The sequence below is a fragment of the Populus nigra genome, chromosome 4 (genome assembly GCF_951802175.1).
Source record: "Populus nigra chromosome 4, ddPopNigr1.1, whole genome shotgun sequence".
NCBI classification, from domain to species: Eukaryota; Viridiplantae; Streptophyta; class Magnoliopsida; order Malpighiales; family Salicaceae; genus Populus; species Populus nigra.
In genome coordinates, this window is record NC_084855.1 from 9,830,368 (window position 1) to 9,850,552 (window position 20,185).

Consider the following 20,185-nt stretch of genomic DNA (forward strand, 5'->3'; position numbering starts at 1 on the left):
TCTTCTCCATCTACTGTGCTCTACACAAATTTGCATCGTATTTTGTATCCGCATGTGTCAATTTCATGGATTATTTAGTTCAACTTCGGTAAATGTTTTTTTGAGCCACTGCTTTTTTGATTTGTGCACTCATAACACAGTCCTGACAGATGTACGTCTACCAACTATATATAACTTAGCTTCTGTTGTTTCTGTAACATGAGCCTGCCACCTTTTTTGCTCTTGTTTTTTATAGAAATGAGGGGCAGGCTAGCTGACATAGGACAGTATGAATTCATACATTACAATTTCACTGAGTGAGCACGGTAGCCGCTTGAGCCTCCGGTCTGTAAGCAGCAGTGAACCGAATAAAGTGACCGAGTCCAAGAACATATATCTCTTCCTTGTGTCCATCAAAATTACCTCAACAATACAAACCTAGAGTTAGCCACCGTTTTCTCCTTGCATACTTGTTTTGACGATTGCCCAAACACATAATTAATGGGTCCTCGTTGGAATAAAGGAAGCAATCCATTCCGACATGATCCAATTTTCCTTTTGAGTTTGTTTTAATCGCAGTGATGAGCATCTTGCGTGGCTGTTCTTAGTTCACCCATTTTCTTATTCTGACGATTATAAAGTTTGCAATTATTTTGTCAGAAGAAATAAAGGGTGGAGTTTACTGCACCCACCATAGAAAACAGTTTTGATCCAGTAGCTTATGGCTTGATCAGATGGTCGAACTCCTCGAAAGCTCTCTCGGGAGAAGCTATAGGCTGCAAACTACCGACGAAAAACGTGTTTAAAATTGTGATAAAGATTATTAATACATCAAAACAATTTTATTTTTTTTAAATAAGAACACAGCGCAGCCGCACAAATAAACATTTAATGAATGCCGGTCATGACATGTAAATTCGAAGACCAGCCGGGGGTCGCTGTCTTGTTAGTCCCCACTAAATATCAGGAACGTTCACAGAAATGATATGATTTCTTTGGGATAAAGATCGAAACTGAAGAAACATGGAAGGTAATGTTTTCAAACCTATCAGATTTCCGAGTGCTTTCAAATCACCTGGGGGACCTGCTTCGTTGAATTTATACAATTTTTATTGTTTTTCATTTCCGCATATACGTGTTTTTTTTTGCTATGTATTGAAATGAAAGCATTCGTTTATCACGTACATACACTGTCTTTTCCCTCAGGGGGGGTCAGGTCGACAGGAAAAATAATGGACCTGGGTCACCTTGCAACTTGCTCGGCTATTCAAATTTATCTTCTTATGTATTTTTCTACGCAATTACATATGGGTTTGCGTTTATGGATATATTCATCACAGCCGCACACCATGGAATCTCTCTATCATGATTATATTTCTTTTTTTAAAATGTTTTTCAATTTCTAAGTTATTTTGATATATTAATATTAAAAATAAATTTTAAAAAATATTATTTTAATTTATTTATTAAAAAATTATTCTAAAAGGGCAATAATATACTGCGATAATATGAAAAGAACTTAAATAAGGGGTGCAATCCACGCCTATCAATTGCCGGTGGGGGCGGTTTGACTTACTGACCATGTTGTCGTTTTGGATCCAAAGAGTGGCTCCACCAAAGCCATTGAGGAGATAGCCGGAGCACTAGTATCTTGACAATTTATGAGGTATGACATCTAATTAATGAATTTTTGGATTATATTGACAAACATGGATTTTTTTAAAAATAATTTGGAAGGGCAAACGTTCATCGTTTTTTTGAAGGATTATAACTTTTGATTCAAATATTCAATTGGTGCTAATTATATCAATCTGAGAAACTTATTCAGATATATCTCTGATGTGGTAGAGTCTCAGAGGCAATCTGGATTGTTTTTTAGGTCAAAATCTGCTTCAAAGTTTTACTTTTAAACCCTTTGAGGGTCCAAATCTCCATCATAACTCATGTTTCGAAAACTTGGCTTTCTTAATTATCTTTTCTCTTTGTTTCCGGCATTAATTAATTTTGAATTTTGAATTATTTTATTTTCTATTTAGCTTGTGGTTGACTTGGGCACGCTATTTATACTTTTTTTTTTTAGGATTTTAGAATAAGTTTTTATCTGTCAATAAAATTTAGATTTTGAGTTTACCGGTAGCTTTGCTGTATTTATTGTTTTTAGGGGTTTTAAAAATTAACAAACTCTAATTCTCGTAATATATCGATCGTGGTAGCTAGGTAGTATTGCATTTTGTAGACAAGCATATTTACCTGTTGTATACCTTGGCATGCATGCTAGCTGTTGGGAGCTAATCCTAATAGACTATTTACCTGGAAGCCTGTTATAGCAAAATTTTGCAACAGAGACTTAATTTCATCATGGAAAGGAAAACTGTTTAGCCTTGCTGGAAGAATTTGTCTAATTAAGACTGTTCTTAACTCCTTAAGGTGCAATGGAAGGTAGTCGTTAGAGCACAAAATAGAGGAGTTTAAGGAATAGGATCATTTTTGGGTAAGAACAAATTAAGCTATGTTATTCAAGTGGTTATGGAGACTAGACTTAACGCCTAAAGCTAAATGGCAGGAGGTTGTATGTGAAAAATATAAACCTAACTTTGAAAATAGTCTTCTTATTTTTAGCAAACAATTATTTTGTATCTGGCAACGAATCGTTTCTCTCATTCAACTTAGTGATCTTAATTTTAAAGCATTGTGAGGCTGGACTAGTTATGTGATGAGAAATAAGCTAGTTTTTTTTTTTTTTTGAGTGATAAATGGCTGGGTGTGACTTCTTTGAAATTTATGTTTCCAAGATTATATAAGTTTTCAAGTTTACCAATAGTAACAATCTCAAAAATGGGATCATAGGCAAATGGTAACTAGGAGTGGAGTGTCAACTGGAGGCGAACTCTAAGAATTTTTGAAATTAAACAGGAATTGCATCAGGTTCTTCACGAGGTAAAGTTTCATCATATTAAACGAGATTTGAAGGTATGGACTCTTTGGAAAGATGGGAGATTTACAGTGAAATCTTGTACCACTTTCATTGATAGCATTGAGTATAATGGATCGTGCTCTTTTCAGACACAGGTTTGAAAGTCTGCAGCTCTTCCAAAGATTCAAACTTTTATTTGGTTGGAAATTCAACATAAACTGTGTACAGAATCTTTTTTATGTAGTCGCCCTCTCTTATCTTTGGATCAGTCCTTTTGTCCATTCTGGACAACAATTACAGAAACCTCAGATCATATATTGATTCACTGTCAATTTGCATGGAATTTATAGACCAAATTTTTTTCATGGTGGGGGATCAAATGGTGTGTTCTACATACACTTAATGAGCTACTACATCAATGACCAATGATGATTAAAGGCAGGTTTCAAAGGAAGGCATTGCAACTAGTCTCTTTTGGTATTCCTTAGAGCATCTGGTTAACTAGAAATAATTTGGTTTTCTATTATGTTAAACTAGATTTGGACTTGTGCTTTTCTCTGACACTCCATTGATTATCTACTTAATTAAGAAATTTAAATCTTATTTTTCTTACAAAAGTAATGATCTTCGTATCAATGCTGACTACATTCGAAGCTGGACAAATACTAAAAGACAACGCTGAATGTTTGTATGGTACCATGTTGTAGGATCTATTTTTTTTTTTTTTTTTTTGTACTTCTTTGTGAAAAACTTTATCTTGTGATGGTGCCCATCCTTTAATTGGCCTAACCAACGGTTAAATTTACAACGCCGAATGAGTTTTTTTAATAAATCTTTCTATTATTATATAAAAAGAAAAGCGTGTTGGCCTAACCAATGGTTAAATTTACAATTAATATTAAATTATAAGTGGTTTGACTTAACCTTTCAATGACTGGTTTCTTAGTGTAATTATTATTCATTCATCAATAATATTTCAATTTAGATATTATATCATAAAAGGTGTCTACTTTGCCAAATCATATTCGTTCTCAATACCATGGTTATCGATTCTTTAAAAAAAATTTAAAACTCTTTTCAAATCTCATTTTACCTTGCCCAAGAATTTATAATCAATAATATTTTTATAATCAATGCTATCTGAAAATAAATAAAATATTTTTTCTAATTCATTTAAGGTTATGAATCCTCTCTTGATTACTTAAATACCTACATTTTCAATACTAGATTTAGTGGAAGCAAGATTCAGTAAAATAGAGACAATGCCAACACAAGAGTCTTAAGCTAATAGCCTTGCTTAGCAATGATATGAAACTATATTGGACTCAAAGATGACCATGGCCACCTCTGTCGCCGAGCCTTTGTCGATTAAGATAGCAGAACGGTGGTTATAAAAATTAAAATCTGTTAAGGAGTGTATAACAACTCACCTATCGAATCAACTAGTCCCGAAAATGGATGGCGCTAAAGCATGTGACCTATACTCGGTCGTCAGGGCAAGCACGACCATCGTGGCCGCGACACATCATTCAAATCTCTACTTTATCAACTTAAATTTTGATATGATGGCTATTTTAAGAAAGTCATAGTTACTCTTATCATTTACTCACGCTTGATTGAATTTTTTCACTTTACCATTCAGAGCACTAGGTAGAAATCATATTGCGTGAGCAATGTATCATTCAATTCTATACCCTGTCAACTTAACTTTTGATCTATTTATTTTTATAGTTAGGTTGTGTTTTGCAATTACAAATTCAATTTTAATTAACAAAAACAACTATATAGTTTTGCATGGTTCCATTGAAAACTTTATTTTGAATATTGAATAAGAAAAAATTATAATTTATATTTTTTAAAATTATAATTATAAAAACCACAACAATATCAAACATGCATGAAATGACATTGCAGGGGCTATTAAAATCGCGATTTAAAAGCGTGGTGATCATATCACAAGTGTAATGCATATGATTTATGTACATCTATAATCTAAATGCGTTTTTGTTTGCTCTGCTCACCTGCATGCGCCATTATAGGAGGCCGCTTTGAGTGAAATTTGTAAACGCTTAAAAGTTCTATATTACATCTCAAATTTCTACACTGGTCCTCTCATTCTACTTCACATGCCAAAACCTCCAAGGGCCATTAGATTTTTTTTTTTATCATGATTTCTTAACACAAACAAACCTTTGCTTTTAGTCCCTCTACTTTTTTTCTTCTGATTCTCCAATCCCTCGTCTTTTTTTTTTTTTCTCTCAACTTTCTTTTCCATTTCCGAGCCCCTGAGTTAGAGGATAAGAAAACTGTAAAAAAATGGATATCGATGTCTATGGCAGTTGATTGTGTTGCCGTCTCTCCAAATCAGATAGTGCAAATTTAAGTCATTAAAGAAGAAAGACGAGAGGTATACCTCCCTTCCTTCCTCGGATGTCTTTCTGTCCATCCAAACAGCCGACTTCTCTCTCTGTCAAACCTCATATCCCTCCCTACCTTTCTTCTCGAGGATGTTTGGTTTTCCAAGGAAAAAAAATTATCCCAAGCATGCATGTAGCCATCCTAGATTCCTAGCCAAGTTCATTAAAAATTATCCCAAGCATGCAGCCATCCTCGCCAAGTTCATTCAGCTCGGAGAAATTTATCACTAAAACATGAGAACACTTGCAGAAATTTGTAACTGCTTCAAGATATGCTAACAAGGTACATTTATGCCAATAAAAGCCTATAGTTTAATGGACAGTGCATTTTGATCTTAAGTTGGCGTATCGCTTTGAAAGCAAGGGAATTTTTTTTTATCAAGAACCATAACTATACTCACCATCCATTTCATCTTTCTATTTAGTTCGCGTCTTATCAAAAGCCCATTGTTGCAATCGATTCTCTGTTCATTGAATTGGTTAAAGATCCAAGGACAATGGCATCCGCTTGAATTTGAGAAGAAAGACAACCAAGGAATGGGTCTTCGATCAATAGAATACAAAAAATCTACACCAACATTCTTCTCAGGCACCTGCAAGATATTTAAGTGAATTTCCATCACTTGATTATCAAGGAATTGGTAGTTTAAATAAGTTCATGTTCTGACAAATAATCCAAATATTAAAAAAAATTATTATTAATATGGACACATTTTAATGATATAAAAATATAATTTTTAATTTTTAATATAAAAAATAATTAAATTATAAAAAAAATATAATTTCAACGGTGTTGTGTTGTTGTAGCTAAAGAGAGTCGGGATTATTCTATCGCCATAATAAATATACAATAAAATACCCACGTGCTATACGAGTAGAGAAAACGGTAGTAACTGAGAAAACACAGCTTCGCTTTGCAGGAAACAAAATTGTGCAAGTGATGAAGAACATAACCCCCAGCAGCATGTTTAGAAGCAAAATATTTTAACTGCATCGTCATATGATGTTACATTCAGCTCCACAAGCTACATGAAAAAGAAAATGAAAAAAGAGATCTTTTTATTCTTACTAGCATTATAGGATACGCCGCCAACGATTGTGAGATGTTACAAACACGCTTCAAGTAGTCCACAGGTATTTTTCACGCACTAGCACATAAAGCACAAAGGAGTGAATTGAAGGGCTTCAATTCTCCCAAGTCCCTACACATTTCTTGTTTTTATGATGACATGCAGCGGCTGAAGCTTGCGAGTGGTGAGTCCAACAGTATCAACATTTTCTTCCTCTCCATCTTTAAGTCTCCATTCAAATTCTTGTGCTACCTTGCCAATCGTGGCAGATGCTATCAAGGACGCTTGAAGAGCACCTGCGCATGACCTCTTTCCTGCTCCAAATGCCATTGTCTTGTGCAAGTCCATGGGATCATATTTGCCGTCAAGGAATCTCTCAGGCTTCCACTCTTCAGGGTTTTCCCAACGCTTCTTGTCCATGTTACATCCATAAATGTTAATAGCGATCTGCATGGAACATGTTAAGTTGATTTTGTAAACCAGAGTTCGTAGAAAGGAATAAAGTCTCTTGGACAAACTGACCAACCTCACTTCCAGCTGGAACATAGTAGCCCCCTATTTGTGTATCTTCATGAGCATATCTCAAAGGTATAATAGGAGCTGGACTGTACTTTCTAATAGTTTCATGGAAAACAGCATTTAAGTATGGCAGTTGGGACAGGTGTTCCTCTTTAAGCTTCTCAGACCCACAGACATTTTGGATTTCATGATAAAGCCGATCCTGTCGTTTCAAGAGAGAGTAATTACAAGGTTTAACAAACAAGTGTCCGCAGATGAAATGTGCAAATTAGTGATTGAGACAACCTGGCATTTTGGGTTCTTCGCTAGTTCATACATGGCCCATTCTGTAGTGACCATAGTTGTATCTGATGCCTCAATAATTGTCTCCCAAACCAGCATACCAATTTGCTTCTCCGTAAGTGTAGTTTTGCCTTCCGATAATAAGTAGTCAATATAACAATTTATTTCCTGTTCCACATGTAAAAAAAAAGTTAACAAAACTGTGAAATTCTGAAAGAAATTTGCACCTGAACGAAATCAAAGGTTACCTCTCCAGATGCAATTCGTTTCTTCTGCTCCTGCACAAGGGCATTCATCACCGATTGCCTGCGAAAATTCATTCGCTCAATTTTCATTTCAAAACCCTTATTAGGAATCCATCTCAAATATGGAAAGAAATCTCTCCAGTCAACATCAATTGCACCCTCCATGGGATCAAGCACCAGAACATTGAAAATCTCCTCTCTTGATAAAGTGGCCTGAAGTTCATCTACATATAGAGATTCCATATCTTTTCCTAAAGCCTGAAAAATTCATTGCATTTTCTCAATTCATAGACTAGATTTTATTGTTTCACACGCAGTTGGAATACTAGCCTCGTTTATACTTGGATAATCTACCGAGACAAGATACTAAAGAACTCACTTCTTTCATTGACAATCCAAAAAGTTCAGACTCAAATATTTCCCTGAAATCCACAGCTTGTTGAGGATTGGTCTTTATATGATCAAGCAATTGACTTGAAACATTTTCTACCAAGGCATCCCTGTGAACCCGGTGTCGTCTCTGAAAATCAAATGGATAATAATAATTATCAACTATTAGTTTTACAGAAAAATAAAATGAGCAGGCGCGAAAATACATGGAGATATTATCTGTCAAGGTGGCCAACCTGAGCACCAGCTCCGAGTACATTTGTAAGTATATACCGCTTCACCATCTTGTGAAAGTCACCATAATCACTTGTTGCAACCATAGATTTATTATCTGTAAGAACTTCCAAGGCCTTTGATAGTTTTCTTGTTGATATGGACGAATATCTAGTCACCATGGCCTGAAATATTCATGAAGTTACTGGTTATAGCAACCAGTAGAACTTAAGTACCCTATTTGCTTGTGACTCAGGTGTTAGTTTTATTTTTATTTTTATGATCATCTTATAATTTTTCAAAACAAATGTTTGAAAGTAAATTAGCACCTGTAAAGTTAGCAATTGATCTGAAAAAGTTGAACAAAATTCGCAATTCGGTGTGGATAGGCAGACCAAGACCAAAGTTTGGGCCGGGGGCTAAAGTTTATGGGCTTTTCTTCATAGTTATCTGAAATCATAATAGAACCGTTTAATATTATATTAGCAATTATTTTTTGTAAATACATTAAAATAAAATTATTTTTTAAAATTTATTTTTAATATTAAAACATAAAAATAATATGTAATAATTTAAAAATTAATTTAATATAAAAAAACCAAAAGAATTTCAAGTTTTTTTAAAACAAAAAAACATTTTTAATAGTTATTGATGATGGTTAGATTTTTGTGGTGTTTGGAATCCTGTTGAAATTATGTTTCTTATATATTAAAAAAATAATAATTTTTTTATACTTTATCATTTTAATAGGTTAGGTTAAAAATAATTTTTAAAAAATAAAAAAATATATTTTAATATATTGTCCAGTAAAAAACCGCAACAGTTACAGAATTTGCTCTCAAACTCAGACACGCACTTTAAAAATATCGGCACACAAAAAAGCAGATTTGACCCCCCCCTGCCCATTTTCCGGTCTGTAGATTAACTTTTCAGTCATCGAATGCGAGGCTGAGTTATAAGCAAAGGAAGGTTGAGTTTGATTGATGTGGACCGGGTTAAACTGCCTCAATTGTTGTTTTTGTGTTTGGACTTTAAACAAAGCGACAGCAATATATCTATATGCGAAGTGGATTGGTTCTGACAGTGAGTAAAGTTCGGTTGGGTGCTTGGTACTGAATCGTAGATGAAATCCACAGATAAAAGTATTGAAAATGAAGAAAATGAAAGCTGAAAATCACACCTCCTTTGCAACTTCAGTTGAATTGAGAACAATCACAGTAGAAGCACCGGTCTTTATGGAATAGATTGGCCCATAAGCCTCAGCCCACCTTAAGAACGTCTTGTGTGGTTTCTTCTCCTTCAGTTGCAGCAAATTCCCTATGACTGGCCATCCTGGCACCACTGCATCCATTTTAAATTATTATCAGAAATGAGAAACCCCATTTTGATTTCTTGTTTCTGGAAGCGAGAAACGCGTACCTGGTAAAGGAAGGAGGCTGGAGTTTCCTTTCTTTTGATTGGAGATGAACTTGTTGATGAAGAAGACTGAAAAGACCAGGCCACCCACGGCAGCAGGAGTGGCATAGGGCATCGCTTGAAAAGCTGGAAGAATTGAAGTTGCAACATCCATTGCTCTTGCACAGAGAGAGAAGGATTGAGAAAGGAGTCGTCTTGTTGCTGTGGAGCACACCCTTCTGGCTTCTGATTACACCACGCTATATATTAGTGGCCATAATGATGCCAGTGTGAAAGCCAGATTAAATTAATCATATATTCCCCTTACTGGAAACAGTAGCCTTCATTGTACATATTGGAGTCAGTGCACACATTGAGAGATATTATGAAAATGTATTTTGGATTATAAGATGGAAAAATGTTTGTTTTTTTGATAGTGCCACGTTTTTTTGAGGCTGCTTGTCTTGTTGTAACTGCGGTTGTGGAATCGAATATGCCCGCCCGCTATATTGTTTTTTACTTAGAATTATACTAAATTAATATTTTTTACAGTTTATTTTTAACACGTCACATTGGAAAATGTAAGAATATAATGAAAAGTAATTCAAAACAAATCCCCACCTACGACAGTTCAAGTGTTTTTGATCGACTTTGATTTATTAGTTATATTAACATAAAATGTCGAGAATTTAATTTATTCTAAGTTTACCGAAAGCGTGGCCTGTCTTTGGCACCATCTGCTTCATTTCTGGGATTTCGGGCCTGCTCACAGCACGCATCGTAGCGTTTTATTTATCAGGGAACTCATAATTCTGTTGCTTTTTTTGCCGCGCCTTTCCTTATAAATCATATATTATAATTACTATAAACGCATAATTTACAGTTTTATATTCCATCTCATTAAAAGTGAATTCTGTCTTATCCTTCCTTTCACCATTATGGGACATGGTTTTATCAAAAGAATTGCAATCTGTAGCCTGCTACTGTCCGTTCTTCTGATTCGAAACGCCTAGATGCAACAGCCATAACTACGAAAAACCAAGAAAAATCATGCAAAAACAGGTCATCAAATATAATGATGCTTAAGCTTGAGACATGACGGTATTTTATTGTAATTTTCGAGTCTCGAAACAAGGCCTGGAATCACAGCAATCTCCAGAAGCCGTCTAGAATTTCTCATGCATTAATTTTTCAGGTACAGGAACCGGTACAAGGATAAGGGTCTAGAAGGAGGATTGTATTTCCGGCAACACAGGCAAGAATATGGTGTTTTTTTCGAACCAAGGAAGAAAATCATTCGGATTAGGGCTATATCGGTTGAGCCATTCATTACGTTAACATAACTGCACGCTCCTGACATATTTAGCGGCGAGCTCCGTATCCAGGACCTGGGACAAAATTATCATTGATTTATATATTTATTTCAGGCTTGGATAATTGAATGTAGTCTGTATATATTAAAAAAAAAAACAAGTGTTTTATTTCACTTAATTAAAATTAATAGAAAAATAAAGCATCTTGTAAAACAAAGTATTGATAGGGATACATGCCGGGTTCGAATCCCCTCACCATCACAAATCATTGATTTTCATAAGAAAAAAAATTGAAAAACAACTACTTTTTATTTATTTTTTTATTTTTTTGAAAAAACAAAATAAAGATTCAGAGAATATGTGTTTTCAAGAAAAAAATTTTTGTTTTTTTATTAATAAACATATTTTCTTTAATTTCCTATTTCTTGTAAGATTTTTTTCTGAAAAACTGGAATAAAAAATCATAAGTCAACAGCACCTCGAAAATGAAAATGGAAAATAGAATTTTTAGTATTCTTCAATTTGGGGCTGTATTCTTGAAATTATATATATATATATATATATATATATATATATATATATATATATATATATAAGTTATTACAATCCAAGGGTGGTTACGATTGGCCCCCTGACATGCGCCAGGCTTCTTGTTGTCGTTTTTGAGGAATCAGGTCGTCAATGAACTATAGAATATACAATTTTGCATTCCCTGTCGTTTCTTTTTCTTGACAAATAAGAAAAAACACAAGTTGATTCCTTCAAGTCGCAAAAGAATAACAGAATATGAGATTTTGGCTGTGTATGGGATTGTGGTTCGCGCGTGCTCTTTACTGTGTGTGGGAGGCGCTTGCCGTGCCTTCCAGTGAATAAACCTGTCTTTTTATCATGTTTTACTGGGAGCGGTGTCATGTTCTGCTCGTGGAGCGCATGACAACGATGGATGAATAGTTTGTTGGTGGTGATGCTTATTTTATTTTATTTTATTTTTAAAAAATATATATTGGTTTTATTTGTTTTTGGTATTTTAATTTTAGTTTTTACTTTTTTACTTATAATTATTTTTTGGCTATTTTATAAAAAAATTTGTTTGTTTTCAATTTAGTTTTTTAATTATAATTTATTTTTTTGATTTTTTTCTTGGTCATTTTGTTAAAATATTTTTAGTTTTAAATTTTATTATTCAATCAAAGTTTACGGTGTATTATTTTTTCTCAACTTAATCCCTAGTTTTTTGATTTTTTTTGTTAATGTTATTTTTTTAATTTAACTCTCCAATAAAAAAAATGGTTGCCCTTGAATTTATGTTTTATTTTGATTTTTATTCTCATTCTTTTAATTATAATTTTTTCTAGATCCTTTTATGCAAAAGAATTTTTTTTTATTAGTTTCATCATTTAATGTTTTAATGTTTGATTGAGTGAGAATTAAACTCCATAATTTTTTTATTTTTGATATTTTTGATCTAATAACACGGGTTATAAATTTAAAAAAATTTCAATATTTTTTCTTGGTTTATTTTTTTTTCATTGTTCAATATTATTTTTTTAATTTAATCCAATCCGATATGAAATTATCTATTACACATGAAAAACATCACAATGACAATTTTTTAGCTAAGGTAAAAAAGGAGAAGAAATGAAGAGAAGTTTTTCAGCTCTCATTCCCCCCTCTTGTAAACGCTGACTACTTATAAAGAAGGGAAAAGGTGTTTTTCTTCAATCACGGAACTTTTCATACACAATTTTATTTTTAATTAATCCAAGATTACTAACACACTTCAAGATCTTAAAATTTCCCTTGGATCTAATTCACCATTTTTTGTTTGAATTTACATGATCAAGTCAGTATTATGCGCGCGTAAATTTATACATTAACTTATTCACAGTTCTAATCTATTTTTTTCTGGATTTTCACCCTAAATTACCCCAAATTTTTTTTAAGTAATTATTTTCCCGTCTGGAAGTTACTGGGATTTACAATATCTCTTTTCCCTCGTCACTTGTAGATCAGTGGCGCACCTTCACGCTATTTGAGATTGGAGATCTGCTCTGTTGAAGTTTTGGCCTCCTCCTCTCTTTTGACTGGTACGTCGAACCTTTCCCTCTAAAGACTTGGCCACTGCTGGAAGATAAAAGGGCATAGTTAATTGGTAGGTCTGAGTTTCATGGGTCAATTTGGATTAATCTGAAAAAATTTAAAAAAAATTAAAGATTTAATATTTTATATAAAAAAATTCATATAAATATAGATTATACATATTATAAAATTTAAAGAATATTTTAAAAAATTTTTTATTTCATATTAAAAAGATATTATATTAAACTTTTAAATTAAAATATTTAAACTAAAAAAAAAATTTTATCCCACATTCAAAAAACATAACTTTTTTCTTGGAAACATAGAGTATATATACTAATGGGTTTCAAATCTCACATTGAAAAGATAATATGTTATCCTTTTAAGTTGAAGTATTTAAATCAAAATGTCTTTTATCCCACATTGAAAAAACATGATTTTTTTCTTGGGAACATAGAGTATATATATATAGTAATGGGTTTCAAATCCCACATTAAAAAAACATAACTTTTTTCATGGGAACATGCAATATATATATGAAAGGGTTTCAAATTTTATATTGAAAAAATACTATATTATTCTTTTAAGTTGAAATATTTATATCAAAAATTTTTTTATCCCACATAAAAAAAATATGATTTTTTTAATGAGAATATAAAATATATATATATATATATATGAAAGAACTTCCTAATAACAGTGTAAAAAGGTTCTCTGGTTTCAAACCACTGTTCTTTGGGGGAGAAGGAAAGATGAATTCGAGGATTTAAAAACAAAAAAAACAAATACCTTCCTTAAACTTTGGTATTTTTAGAGACTGTGGAATGTTTTTTTCTGATTAATTCTCTCTCTTTTTTTTAATTATTTTATTATTTATAGGCAAAAGTTTTATCTCTTTCATCGCTTATTCTCTCAGTAAATTTGGTAACCAAACAAATAAATATAGCACTGTTTGTTTCCGTGGCTGGGTGTACTTTAAAAAAAAACTTGATTTTTTTTCCCTTCAAATTAAATTTGAATTTCGTTAGCTTTTATTTTTTTTAACCCTTCTCTTAGTGTTTCTGGTGAAGGTGGCTTGTGATGCTAAGCATCAGTTGTGGAACAAAGTTCGGTTCCATCAAAAGTTTGCACGCATGCTTATATTCATGCACATAGACATGTTGAACTGTTCACCTTTAGAGTTCATCATGTATAACAGAAACTTGGGTTGTTCTTCCCTTTAACCTTGAGAAGGATCTGATCGGTAGATCTAGATCTACTTGGCTCGTCGAAATCGTTCCATTTGTAACATAATGTGGATTCTTAATTACAAAACAGAGGCACCTATTCAGAGTGGAAAAGTGTAGAGGCTGAAGCTGGTTTGAGAAGTTTGGTAGCACTGATGAAAAAGAAGCAGCAAACTAGTCCTTCACCTCTGGTTTTCCTAATTTTGTTCGAATCATGAGGTAGTTCAATGTTAGTGGTTCGTATACTTTGGTGAGTGCTTTTCTTTTTCCTTGTGTCTTCAATGTTCATGTCTGCTGGCATATTCGTGATTGATAATGAAATCTAGCTAAGGTGCTCCATGTTAGAGAATAATATAAATCATGTCCTGAGACCTCACCTAAAAGCTTAAGCTTTTGGGTTGAGATGGTTCCTTGACATGGTATCAGAGCAGAGTTAAGATCCTGATTCATCTTGATCCTTCGTTGTTCTTCGCTGCATTCAAATCACCTGTGTAGCGTCTTCCTTTTACAATCATCATGTCCATAGAAGAAACATCTCCAACAATTGACACAGGCCTGGGAAATCAAATGGTCGTTCCTACCACTTCTGCAGATCTCTCAAAAACAAACATCTCAAATCCCTATTTCACTCATCACTCAGATCATCCAGGCTTGATTTTGGTCTCCAAACCTTTGAACGGAGATAATTACTCCACTTGGAAAAGGGCTATGACTTTAGCCTTGAACTCCAAAAACAAATTAGGCTTTGTTAACAATTCAATCAAAGCTCCTTCAGAAGAAACTGATCCCGAAGGCTATGCAACATGGTCTCGATGTAACGATATGGTCCATTCATGGATCATCAACGCTCTCAGCCCAGAAATTTCAAACAGCGTGATTTATTATTCCACTGCTCATGAGGTTTGGGAAGATCTTGGTGAGCGATTCTCTCAAAGCAATGCACCTCGCATCTTTGAAATCCAACGAGACATTGCTTATCTCAAACAAGAACAGCTCTCTGTTTCTTCTTATTACACCAGATTAAAAGGCTTATGGGATGAATTGGCTTCCTATGATAATGCAGTACATGGGGCACAACAGGATCAACAAAAATTGATGCAATTTTTGATGGGGCTGAATGATTCTTACAGTGCTATTCGCGGGCAAATCCTCCTTATGAATCCCCTTCCCTCAATTTGACAGGCGTATTCTTCCATTTCTTAGGAAGAGAAACAGCGCATCCTCAGTTCAACACACGCCGCAATTGAACCTAGCAACAGCGCAGCTACGGCTGTTCGAGGGAGACCCAATCCAGTCAGACATGAGCGATTCAACCGTCCATATAGTTCGCAAGAACCACAGTCGCAAGAGAGGCAGACGGACAACTTCAGGCAAGACAGACGAAGACAGGGCACAATCGCAGACAGAGGACGTCCCAATTGTTCACACTGTGGAGAAATGGGACACTGGGTCCAGACATGTTATGAGCTAAACGGGTATCCAGTGGGCCATCCAAAGGCCAAATTCAACCCGGGCTCAAGAGGTTTCCATAACAGGGCTAGGCCTGCAGTGAATAATGTGGCCGAGAGTTCTTGGGCTAGGCCTGCAGTGAATAATGTGGCCGAGAGCCCTTCCAAGGTTGATGGCAGTCAGTTCACTGGGATTTCAGAGGATCAATTAAAACAACTTTTGTCACTTGTTGGTAAGAATGATGACTCTATATCTCAGGCAAATGTTGTGACCAAACCAGGTTTGTCTAAAATCACTTCCCGCAATTGGATCATTGATAGCGGGGCGACGGATCATATTTCTTCGTCATCTAAATTATTCCGCAAAAATAAAAGTTATTCATTACATTCGGTAATGTTGCCCAGCGGAGATAAAGTCAATATTGTTGCGAAAGGATCGCTGCCTTTAAACTCTGTCTATTATCTGCATAATGTGCTTTGTGTTCCTACTTTCAAAGTTGATCTGATATCAGTTAGTCGTTTGACGAGAGGCCTGAATTGCTCAATAACTTTTTTCCCTTATTGGTGTATTTTGCAGGATCTGGCTACGAGGAGGATGATTGGTTTGGGTAAACAAAGAGACGGTTTATATTATTTGACGGCACTTGTGACGAATAAAACCGTAAACACCTCCTCCCCACCCACAAAATAGCCGACCTGCAATCTTACCATTTCATCCACCGATCTCTGGCATCATCGCTTAGGCCATGCATCATCTTCTTGTTTAAGTTTTATTGCCAAGAATTTTTTAAATTTTTCAATTCGGTCAAATAATGCTTGTCATGTATGTCCTTTGGCAAAGCAGAGTCGTTTACCTTTCAGTCCTAGCACTATTTCTTCAATAAAACCTTTTGAAATAATTCATTGTGATATTTGGGGTCGTTATCGACATCCTTCTCTTACTGGTGCTCATTATTTCCTTACCATTGTGGATGATTTTACTCGTTTCACATGGATATTTTTAATGCGACATAAAAATGAAGCACAATCCCTCTTAAAAAAATTCTTCAGCTTTGTTTGGACACAATTTGAATCTCACATAAAAACATTTCAAAGTGACAACGGTGGAGAATTTACCTCCCTACGTTCTTTTTTTCAAGATCATGGGGTCGTATTTCAACATTCTTGCGTTTACACGCCTCAACAAAATGGGGTCGTAGAACGTAAACATCGTCACATTTTACAAGTGGCTCGCGCTTTAAAATTTCAAGCCCATCTCCCTACCCTTTTTTGGGGGGAATGTGCTCTTACCGCCGTCCACATAATCAATCGATTGCCTTATCCGGTTCTTTCTCTAAAAACTCCTTTTGAACTTCTCTTCTCAAAACAACCCTCTTTTTCTCATCTCTGTGTTTTTGGTTGTTTAACTTATGCTACTAATGTCTGTATTTCTCATAAATTTGATCAGCGTTCCATTCCTTCAATTTTCATTGGTTATCTCGTTGGACAAAAGGCATACAAATTATTTGATTTGTCGAATAAAAAAATTTTCACCAGCCGCGATGTCAGATTTCATGAAACCATCTTTCCTTATGCATATGTCCAGCCCATTTCCCCACCCGAGCCTGGCCCAATTCTTATTATGGCCCGTGACATCCCTTGGCCCAATTCTTCTCCTTCCACATCAGATGCTTCTCTGTCACAATCCCTTATGCCCCCTTTACCAAATTCCCTACCTTCCTCTCCTTTGCCGGAGCCATCACACATGTCCCCTTCACCTCGTGAATCACCGTCACCTTCTTCACCCACACGGCCATCTCCTTCAGCTCCACCATCTGAACACTCATCACCCCCTACTTCACAAACTACCCCTATTCCTGTCCCTATTCCTCTTTGTCACTCAAGTCGTCAAACCGGTCCACCGATCAAACTCAAGGATTTCGTCTGCAACAATGTTTACACTCACCACTCCACCTCTTTGTCGCTGGGTCCAACTAAAGGTACTCGCCATCCTCTATCTAACCACCTCTTATATCACAGATACATGCCTCATCACATATCCTTTGTTGCTCAAATTGGTACAATCACTAAACCTAAGTCCTATTCAGAGGCCGTTGTTCATCCTGAGTGGCAGAAAGCCATGACTTTTGAGTTACAGGCTCTACAGGCTAACGGCACCTGGACTCTTACTACACTTCCCACTGGTAAAACTCTCATTGGTTGCAGATGGGTGTATAAGGTCAAGCTCCAATCAGATGGGACTGTTGAAAGGCACAAAGCATGGTTGGTCGCCAAGGGCTTCACTCAACTAGAGGGCATCGATTATCAGGATACCTTTTCTCCCACAACCAATATTATTTCAGTTCGCTGCTTGCTTGCCTTAGCCGCAACCCGTGGGTGGTCTTTGCATCAAATGGACGTAAACAACGCCTTTCTTCATGGCGATCTGGCTGAGGAGATTTACATGTTTCCACCACCTGGCTTACTGCGACAGGGGGAGATTAATCTGGTGTGTCGTCTACATAAGTCGTTATATGGTTTGAAACAGGCGTCTCGACAATGGTTTGCTAAATTCTCAGAGGCTATTTGTTCTGCTGGTTTCGTTCAATCTCGAGTCGATTACTCTTTGTTCACCAAAACACAAGGCAAGCTTTTTACTGCACTTTTGATATATGTTGATGACATTCTAATTACTGGAAATGATCATGCTAGCATTGTTGACACTAAGAAATTCTTGCATAGTCAGTTTAATCTTAAAGACCTTGGTAATCTAAAGTACTTTCTTGGTATTGAAGTTTCTGCATCTAAGAAAGGTATTTTTATCTGTCAACGCAAATATGCATTGGAAATCATTGATGATGTGGGTTTGTTAGGAACCGCCCCAATTAACACTCCTATGGAACGAGGTTTGAAGTTATCAGACCAGGGTGTTTTGTTGAAAGAACCGAGTAAGTATAGAAGATTGGTTGGTAGATTAATTTACCTGACAGTTTCGAGGCCAGATATAACATATGCAGTACATGTTTTGAGTAGATTTATGCATGAGCCCAGAAAACTTCACATGGAAGCAGCACTTCGGGTTGTCCGATATTTGAAAGGTGCACCGGGTCAATGCTTATTTTTCTCATCGAATAATGACTTCAGGTTAAGGGCTTATTGTGACTCGGATTGGGCAGGTTGTCCATTTACTAGGAGATCCACCACAGGTTATTGTGTCTTTCTTGGACCGTCATTGATATCCTGGAGGTCAAAACGACAGAAAACAGTTTCCCTTCCTTCCGCCGAGGCCGAATATCGCGCAATGACAGGAGCCTACTGTGAGTTGACATGGCTACGTCAACTATTGAAAGACTTGGGTCTAATACATCATAAAGCAGCTCTATTGTTTTGCGACAACAAGGCTGCCTTGCACATAGCAGCCAACCCAGTTTTTCATGAGCGGACTAGACATATTGAGATGGATTACCACTTCATTAGAGACAAGATTCAAGACGGTTCAGTGATCACAAGATATGTGAGTTCTGCACATCAGCTGGCAGATATCTTGACCAAGTCTTTGGGAAAGGAGAATTTCGTTCCTATGATCCGCAAGTTGGGAGTCCAAGATATTCACTCTCCAACTTGAGGGGGAGTGTTAGCAAGATAAACGTTAACATTATCTTTATATAGAAATAGATAATCAGTACATATTATCTTCTTGTTATAGTTCCTATCTTATAGCTTAATTTCCTGTAATGTAGTTTCTTATTCCTAACTTATAGGAATACTTTTGCTGTACAAATACATGACCTAAGGTCTGTAATATTCATTCAATCAATATACATCTTTCTTTCATCTTTTCATGGTATCAGAGCCTTGATGACCAAGCGGTCACGAGTTCGAATCTCACCATCTCTATTTATTTGATAAAAATTAAGCACAAGGTATTATGAGCTTGTGCAAATTTCAAGCCCAAAGGGCTTTCACTTGAGGGGGGGTGTTAGAGAATAATATAAATCATATCCTGGAACCTCACCTAAAAACTTAAGTTTTTGAGTTGAGATAGTTCCTTGACACTTCATGACTTCACGTCCTAAACAAATATGATGCGAGAAACCTAATGAAATTACAATAGTTAGACAAATCATACTACAGCATGTCAAGCGTTTCTTTCTCCAGTTTTGCAATCTTTTGTCAAGATTGATGCTTGACAATCTTTATTGCCACTGTGTGCAGAAGATACCCCATCGGTTTTCTGCAAGCAACAGAGATCATTCTTTGCAGCTTACAATGGGAATGCTGGACTGTGAATTCATTCCCAGAATCAGAAGGGCAAGCACTGCACACTGCTTATGAAGGATGGATAGCTTTTGTTCGTGACAACAATTATCAGGATAGGGGAATCATCCACGTCGAAAACCAGAATCCAATGATTTACCTCTTGTAGCAGCGTGTCACAATGATCCTCCGTCGTGAGGTGCATGGAAGAGGTCGGCTTTCACCGGACATACGTTTTTTACGGGGATGAGTGTAATTTGTAGAACACTAACTCCACGGCTTTTATATATCTTATTACATTACATGAGCTTTTAAATTTTTTTTTAATTAAGTGCTTCTGTTCACCCTGTCAATTTGCCCTTAAATTAATATTGGTATCCTGACATTTATTTTAGGTTAATTAAGTACTACACTTTTTTTTTCCAATCAAGTATTCTGGTATATTTTTTATTTTTTGAT

General features: G+C 35.4%; 1 protein-coding gene across 1 annotated transcript; it reads right to left on the reverse strand.

The window, feature by feature from the left end:
• Window positions 1-6,253: 6,253 nt before the first annotated feature.
• On the reverse strand, window positions 6,254-9,705 carry LOC133691810 (ent-kaurene oxidase, chloroplastic). Its single transcript, XM_062112405.1, has 8 exons — window positions 9,449-9,705; window positions 9,210-9,370; window positions 8,053-8,214; window positions 7,806-7,946; window positions 7,430-7,684; window positions 7,185-7,349; window positions 6,907-7,101; window positions 6,254-6,827 (listed from the first exon to the last, which is right to left on the reverse strand). The coding sequence occupies exons 1-8, from the start codon at window positions 9,597-9,599 to the stop codon at window positions 6,513-6,515; spliced, it is 1,545 nt and encodes a 514-aa protein (XP_061968389.1). The 5' UTR covers window positions 9,600-9,705; the 3' UTR covers window positions 6,254-6,512.
• Between the last annotated feature and the right edge of the window lie 10,480 nt (window positions 9,706-20,185).